Source organism: Lolium rigidum, chromosome 1 (assembly GCF_022539505.1).
Source record: "Lolium rigidum isolate FL_2022 chromosome 1, APGP_CSIRO_Lrig_0.1, whole genome shotgun sequence".
NCBI classification, from domain to species: Eukaryota; Viridiplantae; Streptophyta; class Magnoliopsida; order Poales; family Poaceae; genus Lolium; species Lolium rigidum.
In genome coordinates this window covers 127,125,031-127,140,511 of record NC_061508.1, presented here as the reverse complement: position 1 = coordinate 127,140,511, position 15,481 = coordinate 127,125,031, and the positions used below count along the sequence as shown (strand labels likewise).

Below are 15,481 nucleotides of genomic sequence, written 5' to 3'. Positions count from 1 at the left end.
AGAAACAATAGAAGAAACTTGGGAGGATCCCTCCTTTTCATTAATTAGTTGAAAACACACAACGGTCCTATCATATTTTGGCAAGGTGTCATCTTCTAAAATATTTTGTATGTAAGTATTTGTATGGCTATTATCAATGCAATAAGAAAAACACCCATGCAGGACATCATCAATATCAAGATCACTCATATGTAACAAAGAGATTTTTCTTGACGAGTTCTTCACACCCCAAAAATAAAGTAAGTTCATCATGCTGATTAGGAGTAATTTTATCATCACAATACAAATTTGCAGCACTCATTGGGTTCAAATTATCATTGGAGGAGCATTGAAAATTAAAATGACCCACTTCGTGGCAAACTTCACAAATAAAAGGATAGAGGGCACAAACTTTTTTACCAAGATCATCTAGAGCCCTAAACCACTTTCTAGTTTTTTCATTAGCATGATGGATATAATATTCATCTTTGATTTGATTAATTCCACAAGGTCTATGTATTCCACAAAAATTAACATGCTTATAGGAAATAGCATTCTTAGGAGTTTGAGCATGCTTATTACAATAATTAACAACAATTTCATTCTTCATACAAGCCTCTTTAAAAGGTTCATGATACTTATCAAAATTCTTTTTAGGCAATTCAAAATGAGAAGCAAAGGCTTTATAAAGATTTGCAGCAACTTGAAAGTCAAGACCATAAGTAGCACTCATATTTCGAAATTTATCGGTATCCATAAAAGTTTCAATGCATTCATAATCATAATTTATACCTGACTCTTTACCTTTGTCGTTCTCCCAATCTTCAGCGTTCTCCTTAATCCGATCAAGAAGGTCCCTTTTAAACTCTTCTTTGTTGCGCGTGAATGATCCAGAACAAGTAGTATCCAGCAAGGTCTTATCTTGAAAAGAAAGTCTTGCATAGAAATTATCAATGATGATATTACCTGGAAGCTCATGATTGGGGCATTTGAGCATTAAAGACTTCAATCTCTCCCATGCTTGGGCAATACTCTCTCCATCATGAGGCCGGAAATTATATATTCGGTTTCGGTCTTTGTGAATTTCACTTGGAGGATAGAATTTAGAATAAAATAGAGGCACAATATCCTTCCAATCAAGAGAATGCTCATCCTTCAGCAGTTTATGCCAATGCGCCGCTTTACCAGACAACGACATAGAGAATAACTTCTTCTTCACTTCATCCATAGAGATACCTGCACACTTGAATAACCCGCATAATTCATGCAAAAACAGTAAATGATCTCCAGGATGGACAGTTCCATCCCCTTCATAGCGGTTATCCATAACACGTTCAATAATTTTCATAGGTATTTTATATGGAATACTTTCAGTAGGTGCATTTAAAATATCACAAGCATCATTACAGTTATCGCATATGGGAGATAAAGTATTATCAGAGCAAATTTTCTCCCCTAAAGATGGGAAGCTAAAAATATCACAAAAACCAGCTTCCCCAAGCTTAGACTTCTCCATAGCATTAGCAGTAATTGCATTTGTACTAATAACATTGCTACTATCATGCAAATAAGGTTCCATAGGTTTTTTAATTTTCGCATCAAACAATTCTAAATTAGGAAAAAGATTAAAAAGCTAATTAAATTTTTTGTTGTTTTCCATTATGCCTAACTAGTGAAAACAAGAAACAAAAAGATGCAATTGCAGGATCTAAAGGAAATAGCTTCGAGCACTCACACACCGGCAACAGTGCTAGGAAATAGCTTAGTAGTCAGAGGATGTGAATACCTTTTACCTTACCTCCCCGGCAACGGCGCCAGAAAATAGCTTGATGTCTACGGGAGCTTCTATTCTTGTAGACAGTGTTGGGCCTCCAAGAGCAGAGGTTTGTAGAACAGCAACAAGTTTTCCCTTAAGTGGATCACCCAAGGTTTATCGATCTCAGGGAGTAAGAGGTCAAAGATATCCCTCTCATGCAACCCTGCAACCACAAAGCAAGAAGTCTCTTGTGTCCCCAACACACCTAATAGGTGCACTAGTTTGGCGAAGAGATAGTGAAATACAAGTAGTATGGATGTATATGAGTGGTAATAGCAATCTGAATAAAATATGGCAGCGAGTAAACATGCAACAGAACAGTAAATAAACGGAGATTCGATGTTTGGAAACAAGGCCTAGGGATCATACTTTCACTAGTGGACACTCTCAACATTGATCGCATAATAAATAACTCTTTCTCTTATGTGCTACATACACTCTTTTGTTGGATGATGAACACATTGCGTAGGATTACACGAACCCTCAATGCCGGAGTTAACAAGCTCCACAATTCAATGTTCATATTTAAATAACCTTAGAGCATAATAGATCATTGCAAAATAAACCAAGAACTAACATAGTGCACACACTGTCCACATTACACTATGAAGGAGGAATAGATCACATCAATACTATCATAATGATAATTAACTCCACAATCTACAAGAGATCATGATCACAGCCTACAACAAGAACCACACGGTGCACACACTAGTCACCTTTACACCATGCAGGAGGAATAGACTACTTTAATAACATCACATGAGTAGCACATAAACTAGTAGCGATACAAAGCTCATCATATGGATCTCAATCATGCAAAGCAATTCACGAGATCATTGTATTGGAGTACGAGAGAGAGATTAACCACATAGCTACGGTAGAGCCCTCAGCCCCGAGGGTGAATTACTCCCTCCTCATCATGGAGACAGCGATGGCGATGAAGATGGCGGTGGAGACGGCGGTGGAGATGGCTCCGGGGAAATTCCCCGCCCGGCAGGGTGCCGGAACGGAGAGTTCTGTCCCCCGAATTGGACTTTCGCGATGGCGGCGGCTCCGGATGGTTTTCTCCGTTTCCGTCTTCTTGGTCGATGTTTTTAGGTCGGGGACGATTATATAGGCCGAGAGTCGGAGTCGGAGGGGCCACGGGGTGACGACACCATAGGGGCGCCCCCCTTGGGCCGCGCCGCCTCGTGGGGTGGGGCCCCCGGCACCCCTCCGACTTTTCTCCGGTGCTACGGAAGCTTCCCGAAATTATAAGATCTCCGGAGTTGATTTCGTCCGATTCCGAAAATATTTCCTTATTAGGATTTCTGAAACCAAAAACAGCGGAAAACAGACAACCGGCCTTTTGGCATCTCGTCAATAGGTTAGTTCCGAAAAACGCATAAAAATGATATAAAGTGTGAACAAAACATGTTGGTATTGTCATAAAACAAGCATGGAACATCAGAAATTATAGATACGTTGGAGACGTATCACGCCGCCCTACTGTGTCCCCACCTCGTGGCCCCACTTCGTTTCCCCTTCGCACTTCTGGAAGCTTCGTGAAGAAATAGGACCCTGGACATTGATTTCGTCTAATTCCGAGAATATTTCCTTACTAGGATTTCTGGAACCAAAAACAGCAGAAAACAGGAACTGGCCCTTCGGCATCTCGTCAATAGGTTAGTTCCGGAAAACGCATAAATATGACATAAAGTATGCATAAAACATGTAGATATCATCAATAATGTGGCATGGAACATAAGAAATTATTTATACGTCGGAGACGTATCACGGACGCGTGTTGCGGTACACGCCACCTTCGTCTTTATAGAGCCCTTTTCCTCTCCCTCGACGCACGTTCTCACTGCAACCGCCTCTCCTGTCCCATCATCTTCTCCACAACCGAAGAAAAAACCCCGAAGAGAACCGCCAGCGATGGAGAAGAATGAGATGCCCATTGTCGGCGCATCAGCCGCCGGCGCATCGGCCGCTGCCCCCGTCCAGGCCCCCGTCGCTGCTTCCAACGTAGCAGCCGGCGCATCGCCCGCCGGCGCATCGGCCGCTGCCCCGTCCAGGCCCCTGTCGCTGCTTCCAACGTAGCAGCCGGCGCATCAGCCGCCGGCGCATCGGCCGCCGCCACCGTCCAGCCCCCGTCGCTTGGGACCCGTACGAACCAGTGTCGTACGACGCGCCGGAGAACCCCTACGACACCCAGCATCGTCGACGACGAGCCGGAGGTAACCCTTTGCTCCCTTGTTCTTATCCCATTTCAATCCTTTTGTGTTAGATCTAGCGTTATTAGGGTTCTTCTGTTCCTAGTTCAATCCATTTGTGTTAGATCTAGCGTTATTAGGGTGCGTCTGTTCCTAGTTCAATCCTTTTGTGTTAGATCTTGCGTTATTACTGCTTGTGATTTGCTTTTGTTTAAGATTTGTGCCGATGATGATGAATATTTGGGCACAAATTGATTCGAGGTTTGGTCGAGTAAACAATTGGTGTGTACAAATTTGTTGTGCATGATCTTTGGTTTGCTCGACTCAAATCCTGGATATAAGTGTGTCCAATGTAACCGAGGCTACCTCTTTTTTCGAGCCCATATTATCATGCATGATCTTTGTTCACTCTCTGTTCCATCATCGTTGTAATTGACTCCGTGTTTTTGCACGATCTTTGGTGCTACGTGACAGAGTGCAGAGCAGCGACGTCGACAGCGACGACGAGTCCTTCCACACCAAGACTCGTCACGTCCTCGGGAGGCTGCAGTCCGGCCATTACGATGGCCCCTTTGCTCGAGGCATTTACATGTGCCCCTTCGCAACGAGAAGCTCCGCGCCACCGACTTCAACCGCCTGGTGAACCATGCTGAATCCATTGGCGGATGCGGCGCTAGAGTTGGAACGACGGTGAACGTGCATGCGTTCATGGCCAAACACAAAGCACTTGGGATTCACCTCCGCAACCTCCAAGCGAGTCACGGGCGCAACTCCGGAGGCGTTGAACATGCCTACTCGCACTCTCGTATGTGACTTGCTCTATCCGTAGAGCAGTTTAAATTCATGTAAAATGTAGCTTATGTTGTAGGATTCTATCGGTACTACTCGTTGGATCCGTCGTGAATATATCTATGCTATGTTGGCTGCTGTATGCAGCTTATCCTATATTTTTCTCGGATTTGTGCCCTAGATTTCCTACCTGATTGGGTAAAAATGAAGGCATAAAGAAATGAATGTCGTTAAAAAACAGAAGGAGAAGCTGCTCTAGATTTGCTACCAATTTGGGCAATCAAATATGAATGAGATCGAGCGAGAGAGAGGAAAAGGTACATTGAAAACTGCTAATCTGGGCGAAAGAGACAGAAACCACTCGTGCCCACGTCCCGGACCCACACGGCTCCACACACTACGACCCCACACGCTACGGCCCCACACGCTACAGCCACACAAACATGGTCTCGTCCTGTCCCACGCGGTTCTTTCCTACCAGCCCCACACGACGCGACCCCACAAACGACACGACCCCACTCATCAGCACGGAACGGCCAACTTAACGGATCCCTTCCGTCCGAGCTCCTTCTGCGGGTTTCAGACAAGGTCTTGGGAAAAACTGAGGAAAAACTAAGGAGTTGGGGAAAACTGAGCACAACTAAGGACCCGAGGGCACGAAAATAGAAATCCCTAATTTATTTAACAAATGTATGATAATAATTATATATCTAAAAATTCGAAGCCATCACACAAAACCTACACAACCGACAATGAGTGAAGATCATACCAATATGACCTTATGCCTTGAAAACACGAAAATCTCCCATCAACTAGGAACCAAAAACATCGCATACCTCGAGACACCATCTGTGCCAAACGGGAGCGCACAAGTTACAGAATTTTAGCGAACACATCATGCACAAGCAGCAAAATCTGTCACCGCCAAGGAACCACCGAACAATATTCGAGATAAATATCCGCAAAATCTCCAAGGAACCACCGAACAATATTCGACATAAATATCCGCAAAATCTTCGCCTTTCCTACCGTCGACACCACCACATTCTAGACAGCGCCCCCGTCCTGCGCGATTCCATCATGTCGTGTCTATCACCGAGACCCTATAACACCATGCTACCAAGTCTCGCCGACCGTCGTCAGCGAGATAAAATGTACACTGCTCTACCTCTACCTCTTGTCTCCACTATCCAGTCGTTGCTCCAAAAATGTTTCTGTCAAGAGGGAGAACGCACCAAAAGTATCGCCAATGTCCAATCCTGGAGACCAAGATCTAGAGTTTCCCTCGAAGCACCCAAACAATGTAAAAGGAAGCTGCAACAATGATGCATTCGATAAGGGAAATGACGCCAAGCAGCGCCGCCAACGTCCATCTCGGTTTTCACCGGTAGCCACACAAATCCACACCTGGCAACGATTGGATCTCGATGTAGCTGTCGAGAAACATCGGCGCCACATCGACACGTTGTTCCGCATCTCACGCCACCCACCCCTTGAAAGTTGGGGACCAGGCCACCGACCCGGAGGTGCAGACCGCTTCCATGTCGTCTGCCGTGCTGCTTGCGCCGAAGAGCCACCGTGACGTGGCTCCCGGCAACCACACTACGCCCACACGATCGAGGAGTTGTCCCGCTCTGTTCCTCCAAGTGAGGCAGACCCCACCACCGGCGGCAACAAAGGGCTAGCAGTGGTGGGATTTTTTAGGGTTCCCCCCGTCGCCACGCAGGGCGAGAGGGGGTGAAAGGGTGATCCTTTCAACCTCATCAATCAGGCAGGTACATCGTTGATTACTCAACAAGTCAATTTGACTACAATAAGAAGGGCATGTATATACAATCATTTTTATGTTTTTAGCTAGGGCACCATGGTGCCCATGCTCCATACCTTATCACCACTGGATTGCATTTAGATGCGTTCTATTCCAGCAGTAAGCTGAGCTAATGGGTCTGCCCGTTAGTATTCGTTAATTAGGAAACAATGAATCACTTGGTAATTACTAGATATGGTAACTGCCCATGCGTACTAACTCCTAGCCGATTTGGTAATTACTAGATATGGTAATTCCAACAGCTTGCATGCACGGTATAGGAATATGAGAAGTTCACGTTAGAATTTAAGCCTCCATGATTCTTTCCTTACAGGAATACCTACAATTGAGGTATGTGTAGTACGTGTGCTGCCATGGTTTTATTTTCAAAAATCATTTGGTAACTTATGTACCTATTAAATTTAAAAATAAAATTAAGGGGCTACATGATTATATTTTCCGGGTATGAAATGTTTATTGTGGGTATCATACCCGTAATTTATTGGTTCTAGCATACCTACATTATTTTGGTGTACAGACATACCTAGTAACTGACTTTTTCGCAGCCGCAATTAAATTGGGTATATGATACACGGTTAAAATCGTTGGGAGGCTTAGGTATGCATCTAGGCACAATTTTTGTTAGGGCATGATACCTAAAATTCGTTGGGTATACGATACCCGTCGAAAATTGTCTGGTGTATACCCGATGAAAATGTTAGGTATATGGTACCTATTGAAAATCGTCGAGTATATGGTACCCAGTGAAAATCGTTGGGTATATGATACCCAGAAAAAATTGTTCATTATATGATACCTAGTGGTATATGATGCCATGTGAAAATAGTAGGTTATACGATACCCGGTGAAAATCTTTGGGTATACGATACCCGGTGATAACGATACGTGGTGAAAATTGTTGGGTATACGACACCCACCGTCCATCGCAAAGCACGACCGTACCACCTTGGTCGCCAGATCTACAACGCTCAAGGTCGCCTTTGCCGCTAGCTGCCTCACCAACTATCGCCCGACTGCCACAAACCGACTACCATGGCGGGTGCCGCATCCAGGCGCGTCGCACTACAAACTGCCTGCTAGGGGATGCCATCCCGCCGTCTGCCCTCGATCCCACCACGTCGCTCTCGGACCAGCCCCGCTACGAGCTAGGAAATGATGTCGTTGACCCAAAGCTTCTTCCACGCGCGCAACCCAATAGGAAACTCCGACTGCCCATAGTTTTATGGGCTTTGCCCGGGTGTGCGCACCTGCCGAGTCAAGGTAGAGGACGGGGTGGAGGGGGATGAAAGACGCTAGTGGCTATATTTTTTTTTGAAAGGAATACGGTAGGGGACGCTAGTGGCTATATTGATTAGGTTCCCCATTAATATGCATGCATGTGTAATTTTTTTCTAGGTATGATACCCGTTGAAAATCATCATGCATATACCCGGTGATAAATGTTAGGTATATGGTACCAGGTGAAAATTTATGGGTATATGGTACGCGATGAAAATCGTTGAGTATATGATACCTAGTGAAAATTGTTGGTTATACGATACAGGGTGTAAAAAAATTTGGGTATACGATACCAATTGAAAATAATTGGTTATAGATACCTAGTGAAAATTGTCGGGTCTATGATACCTAGTGAAAATTGTCTACCTATTGAAAATCTTCGGGTATATACCTAAAATGTTAGGTATATGATACCCGGTAAAAATTGTTGGGTATATACCTGGTGAAAATCTTCGGGTATATACCTGGTGAAAATGTTAGGTATATGGTACCTGGTGAAAAATTTCGGGTATATGTCTGGTGAAAATTTCGGGTATATACCTGGTGAAAATTTTAGGTATATGATACCTGGTAAAAATTGTTGGGTATATACCTGGTGAAAATCTTCGGGTATATACCTGGTGAAAATGTTAGGTATATGGTACCCGGTGAAAATTTATGGGTATATGGTACCCGATGAAAATCGTTGGGTATATGATACCTAGTGAAAATTGTTGGTTATACGATACATGGTGAAAATAAATTGGGTACACGATACCAATTGAAAATAATTGGTTATAGATACCTGGTGAAAGTTGTCGGCTCAATGATACCTAGTGAAAATTGTTGGGTATATACCTGGTGAAAATGTTAGGTATATGATACCCGGTAAAAATTGTTGGGTATACGATACCTGGTGAAAAAATATTGGGTATACGATACTAGGTGAAAATAGTTAGTTATACGATACCGCGTGAAAATCATTGGGTATACGATATCAAGTAAAAATCCTTGGGTATACGACCCCCGCCAGCCACCATAAAGCACGGCCGCACCGCCTAGGTCGCTGGATCTGCAATGCTCGAGGTCACCCCCGCCACGAGATGCCTCACCAACGGCCGCCCGACCGCTGCAACCCTTCGCCATGGCAGGTGCCGCGACTAGGCGCGTCATGTTGCAGACTGCCCGCCCGGGGCTGCCACCCCGTCGGCTAGCCTGGTTTCCACGGCGCTGCCCTCGGAACAACCCTGCTACCGGCCAGAAAATGACATTGTTGACCAAGCACTGCCTCCGCGCCCAACCTAGGAGGAGGGTACGACCGCCAATACATTTACGAGCTTTGCCCGGGTTCGCGTGCCTACTGTGGCCATGTAGAGGATGGGGTGGAGGGGGATCAAAGATGGCACTGACTAGGGGCTATATTGATTAGGTTCGCCATAGGTATGCATATATGTGCAATTGTTGTTTTTAAGGTAGATACCTGAAAATTGTATGGGTATGTGGGTATGATAACAAGGGTATATACATAAATAATGCACATATGATATCTAGTGTTTTATGGGTATGTACCAATTAATACATGGGTATGTGATGTTTCGTGGGTGTGTGGCACTCGTAATTTCTTGGTTAATTATGAAATACCTGCAAAATTCTAATGTATTATTTTTTTATGTTTAATTCAGTGGGTATATGTCGTCTAGTACCTAATAGCAAAGGACGGGATAGGGTATTAGTTCGAGGGTTCTCACAATCGATGCGTATGTAATACCTCGAATTATCTACTGCGGCACTCTTCTTCTTTGTCAGTTCGTATGATCTTGCTTATAGGATCAATATTTACTTTATGTCCTTGCCGATCGTCAAATAAAATTGTCTGCTCTAGGTATGTGAATACCTTAGGTATATACCTACCTAACTTCTTCAAACTCTACATGAGTTTTATGGGTATGTGGAAATTATTTGGAGTATCGTACCTTTTAAATTCTTTTTTACATGTCATACCTTGAAAATTTGGCTTACCCGATTCTTGGGTATGTACATACCTTTTTTTTTAGGGGAAGCGTATGTACATACCTAGAAATTTATTTTATCATGATTGAGAATTTCTTTGGTATACAAATACGAGAAAATTTAATTCATTACACACATGATAATCTCAGGTACACACCATCCTGTTTTTTAAAAGACCAACAATGTAGACCAGCATGTAGAGGAAGAAGCTACTACGTTGATCGACCGGCCGGCCGGCCGTGACGTCCGCCAGCCCGGTTCAGACCTATACGCATATGCACACATGCAAAAGTGGAATTGTGGGAGACCAAATAAAAGGAGGCAGCATGCTGGCTTGATTAGGAAAGATTGGTACAAGTTTTCATTCATGGGATGGCGTGGGTAAAGAAAAATTAAGGAAACATATCAAATCTTTGTCTGCTCTTTCCTCAAATGAAACGTTCTAACGGGTCTGACCCGAATTATGTAGAAAAAATCCGAATTCCTTTGTACATTTTGTGATAGAATCGAACGGCTCTCAGTCTTGGAGTCCAGGCTCCTTGGTGCCCCACTTATTTTACCTATATATATATATATATATATATATATTTATCCTATATATATAGGACATATTCATACTACACCCGGGTGTAGCTACACTCACGTGTGTTTCTCATAATTTAGAGAGTATCTATCATACCGGATAGTATGTACATGTAGTATGAAGTATATAAAACTATTTTGGAAGTATATATACTACTTTGTAGGAAGTATGTATATTTTTTTACGTAGACTCATTTTTTACGTATACATATGCATGTATTTCGGATATATACTGCAAACTATGGGTTCACTTGCATTTTTTTCACCAAACTTGGTTTGGAGTATCTTAGATATATTATACGAATATACTTAAACCAATAAAGTATCGTATATACTTCCGTATGGTAGTATATTAGATATGGGTGTAACTACACCCAGGATATTCACCCAAACATGTCTATTTAAACTGAAAATATAAGAAATTATCTTGGACATATGGTAGCATAAAAGGTAAAAAGTACATGGAGATCAAACAAAAAATGAAAAAATCGATAATAAATAAAATTTCCGCCACTGATCTAATAGTAAATATTATTTACATGTTCAGATATAGTAGCACACATAAACAACATAAGTTTTAACTCCACATTCCGATCTATTATCCTGTAAAAATGATCGTTGCACTTAATCATTTCATCTTATTATATGACAGGATTGATCAAATTCAAGAGGTTATATTCCTGAATAGGGAAAGAATAATGCTCATTTATTGATTTTAATCAATCAAATATTTTGAAGCTCGCCACGTTGTTCTGGACTGGCTGGCAACGCGAGTTGAAGTCAGTATCCAAAGTTATATGGCTCATCCTAGTTAGATTTAGAAGAATCTTAGAGGATAAAATTTTACAATTCTATATGTAAATAATAGATGTACTATAGGTCTGATTTAACATGTTAGTCCTCACCACACCCACCAATGTTACTCTAATATTATGAATGTAACGACTGAGATTCTTTGGCTCCACCCTAGAAATAATTGAAGACCTAAAACTTTGGCAATAATTACTGCCCCACAACAAAATTTATTTCATCAACAAGGTTATATGTACAAAAAAGGAGAAAAAGTAGTGGACCTACCTATGTACAAGAATACTAGCTTAAGGAAGGGACGCAATCCAATCCTTGAAGCCATCAAGATGCTTAGCTTTATTTCTATGCCTAAGAAGATATATGTCATGAGCAAAGTTGCACTTCCACCTTGCAAAGGTAGGCCTCTTCTGTCTGAAGATTTTAGCATTATGAAGAACCAAATGTGCTAACTAGCGGTGATCATAACCTCCATGAAGAAGGGGTGCCGAAAATTGTATTTGCCCACTTGTAGGACGATCACTGCCTTACACTACTATGGGTCATCAATTTTGTGCACTAATATCGACCCACGTGTTGATTGGTACCAAATCAGAGGGCACTGTCATGCAACAATATTCATAGACTTTTCCCATGATCATTGCCTTTCAATTGATTGCAGTCAAACTTGATTTACACAGGCAAGACCATGAACTACTGATTAACCCAACACATATACAAGAGATCGACGCACTGTTGGGTGGTTTCTTGTATCAATCATATGGTATAATGGACTAATGGTATGTATGTACACCTAGGAGGTCTAGGAACCTCTGGAGCATTCGCTGTTGCTCCCGTGTACTGCAGCGAGCGGATCAGGCGCTGTGGCCTAGAACCAGCGGGTTCCACTTCGCCGAGCTGTACCCGTCGCAAGCGCTGACACTTGCTTCCTTCATCTCGGCCTCGGAGACGCCGTTGTTGCAGAGGTTTGCGAACGCCCTCATGTGTTTCATGCCATACTGAGTAAGTGATCCGCAGTGGGACTCGAAAACGCGCACCTGACAAATGGGCATCAGTATATTACAGAGTAAGTTCCAACATACTAAAACAGAAAGAACGTGGATTTAGAAGCAACATCAGAAACTCTTAAGGGATTGAAATAAGGAACTAGTATTACACTTACCATCCTCTTCAAACAATCCCAGTCGTCGACTACTGGTTGGCCGGAGCTTCGAGGAGCCTGAAGCACTGAAGGCCCATTTTCAAATCCAAACACAAGCTTCCCAATGAAATCGATACTGTTGTCGAGGTGTTTCCTGTGTGCCACGGTTTCTTTGATCTTCTTCAGAACCCGCAGCTTCTCTTCCGATCCCCTGTCTAGCTGCTCATACTGAAAGCAAGAAGATAACATTAGCATACAAATTTGGCAAAATAGAACACAGGGCAGAAAACAAAGGATTCATGAAAAAAACATAACACAGAAAGATGCATTGTTTCAAGCAGCAAGGCCTGGTTCTACATGTAGCTAGTAACCACAGAAGCAAAGGTCCAAGGTGATGGGTCAGAGAATATACGAACTAGACAGGAAATAACTGGTTAACTGAGACCTAAGAAACAAGTAAAGTTTTACCTTCTTCCACATGAAAAGAATGTCTGCATCCCTTTGATTGATTGCACCCTCCAGGCTGGGCAAAGGCAGCCTGTTTGTGTTGTTGACATTTGCAGGATCAAAGCCTTGATAAAGGAAAAGCTTCTCATCTTTGAATGTCTTGTCACCATACTCCATGACATGAGAACCAGTTAAGTTATTATTTGAGCTTGAGGTTCTCTTTTTAACCTGCCCAGGAAAGCAGTGAATTGATGCCACTAATTAACCAGAATGAAGAAAGTGTACTCGAGACTTACCGTCTCGTACTGATCTTTGATCGCTTCCTTCTTTAGATTGTGAATTTCACTGCAAAGTAGGTTTTATGAGATGTCTGAAAAAAATAAGGTACAGAATGCATAGCATGATATGTTTCACGATGCTTAATTACCTGTCTTCCATCCAGGATACACTGTAGACGTCACCTAAACAGGTAAGGTATTCCTGAGGAGGTGGTGGATTCATCCCAGGGCAGTATGTTCCCCAGCTACTTTCGACTGCGTTTGCTGCTGTTGTAACATAAATATTGAGATCTTGAGGCATTATACCCTCAAACATACTGCCGCTTTCACACGCTTCAACATATATTATCTGCAAAATTACAGATAAGACTCTAATCAAGAGCACTGTTGTAAAATTACAAGAGTAGTATTGTTTTCCTATGGAAAATAAAAATAACATGATACCATTTTTGAATAGCTCTTGGAAGCATGCTTTTCTCGTAACACCTTAATGAAGTCACCGGCATAAAGAAATGGATTGTTGGGCATACCTACAAACTTAAGGTTAGCTACGTTTCACAAGTAAATCAGGTAAATGATACGTAACATTTATGTGGGAGTGTGCACCAAGAGAACCAACTCCCCCATGATCCGCGTAATAGATGAAGATGTGATCATTCGGTTTGCTGTTTATCACTTTCCTACTTCCTCCAGTAACCCCAGTTTTGTTGCCCATGAGGACCGCGAAGAAATTGTTAGTAGTGACCTGGTCACCAGTGTAGTCCTGCGATGGATGTTAAAATTGATCAGTCTAGAATACAACAACATGCATTCTGCAGCACGTCAAATACAACAGTACTAAAGCTACCAATCATTCTCCGATTAAAAAGTACAATCGATATTAAGGTCTGGAATCAGAATTACGTGCACACTCTTGTTTGAAACTAAATTAAATGGAACACAGCCAGATAATACCTTGGGAACACCGGCGTAAACATCTTTGCCTTTAGGATGGTTGATGATGACTCCACGTCTTGGGTTCTCATGGTTATTGGCGATGTCGTCGTACATAAACACCACGATGTTCTCCTCCTTCAGCCCTCCCTTCTTCAGAATCTGGTAGGCGTGGCACACATCGGCCTGTCGTGCATCAAGAACACCACAACGTTGAGCAAGCACCCATAGAATTGCTTAGTGATCGAATTTTAACCAAGCACGTCCCATCAATTTTTCATATACAGAGCAGCATTGAGTCTTCATGATCGTAATCTATAAAACAAGTTGCCCCAAATGGCCCTCACCAAAACAAATTTCTTTTCCAGTTATGTGTCTCGCACTACATTTTCCTATGAACTTAGACAGAGCTCATGTCCTGCTTTCATAGATGAAGTAACCCCAGCGGGTCACCAGTTTCAGCTAAGAAACTGAACATGTCTCGAGCTGTTTATAGGAGAAACCAACACACCCCACACATTGCAGAAACCAGCAGAGATTAACCCTCTGCTGCAGCGAACAAACACTAACAGCGCAACCTGAACAAAAACTAAAGAACTGGAATAAAACGATACTACAGATGAAGCAGCATTTTCAGCCCGACGAGCTCGATGAAAGAACTGAGAAAATATTGGAACAAGTACCTAGTTCGGAAGTAACGAGATTGAAGCTTCCAAAGCCAGAGTCTGTCTCACCTGGTGACGGTAGTTGTCGTAGCCGGAGGAGCCCGCAACGAGCACGGCCCACCTCGTGATCCCTTCCTCCGCCGACGGGGCAGGGGCGGGAGCAGCGCCATGCTCATCCTGCGTCGGCAGCCGAATCAGCGGCTCCGCACTCCCCTCCGCAGCCGCGGCCACCGCCAGGAGCGAGAGGAGTCCGCACACCCACCAGCGAGCCATCGCCACCCTCGAGAACAAGTGCCTGTGCTAGGCTCCTAGCTAGAGAGATCGAGGAAGCAAGCAGAGGGCGAAGTGTGATGGTGCCGGTGGGGGACTGGAGCCGCATTTTATAGCCGCGGCGGCGTGCCGTTGGGGGACTGTGGACAGTGGAGGTGCTGCGCGTCGGGTCGTGACGCCGACGAGCCAGTTCGCGGCGCCTCCGTAATCGGATTTGCGTGGCGTGGCTGAAATTCCAATCTTGGTTTGGGATTTGGGAAGGAATACACGCCTAAACTTGCTAAAAAAACGCCGCGGTTCCTACCGGATTTCGGCCGTGGCCAGGCGAAATCGCACTCGGCGCCGGCGGTGGCGGTTGGCGTCATGAATTGGCCGACGATATGGCTCCGTAGTTTGCGCAGCCTCCCGGCGACGGAAGAGGAAACGGGAGGAGACTGACGCTACTCCTGCGGAGAAAATGGAGTCTGGCTCCAAAACT

The 15,481-nt window shown here is 43.6% G+C and overlaps 1 protein-coding gene across 1 annotated transcript; it reads right to left on the bottom strand.

Moving 5' to 3' along the window:
* Positions 1–11,890: 11,890 nt before the first annotated feature.
* LOC124682007 (vacuolar-processing enzyme beta-isozyme 1-like) lies at positions 11,891–15,018 on the bottom strand. Its single transcript, XM_047216778.1, has 9 exons — positions 14,803–15,018; positions 14,090–14,254; positions 13,742–13,898; positions 13,580–13,665; positions 13,285–13,484; positions 13,154–13,202; positions 12,879–13,085; positions 12,432–12,638; positions 11,891–12,306 (listed from the first exon to the last, which is right to left on the bottom strand). The coding sequence occupies exons 1-9, from the start codon at positions 15,004–15,006 to the stop codon at positions 12,124–12,126; spliced, it is 1,458 nt and encodes a 485-aa protein (XP_047072734.1). The 5' UTR covers positions 15,007–15,018; the 3' UTR covers positions 11,891–12,123.
* Positions 15,019–15,481: the final 463 nt, after the last annotated feature.

Coding starts and splice junctions, on each gene's coding strand:
- LOC124682007 (XM_047216778.1), bottom strand. CDS start 15,006: ATGGCTCGCTGGTGGGTGTGCGGACTCCTCTCGCTCCTGGCGGTGGCC. Junction 13,666..13,741: donor TGGGGGAGTTGGTTCTCTTG/GTGCACACTCCC, acceptor TTAAGTTTGTAG/GTATGCCCAACAATCCATTT. Junction 12,639..12,878: donor TTCTTTTCATGTGGAAGAAG/GTAAAACTTTAC, acceptor TCTTGCTTTCAG/TATGAGCAGCTAGACAGGGG.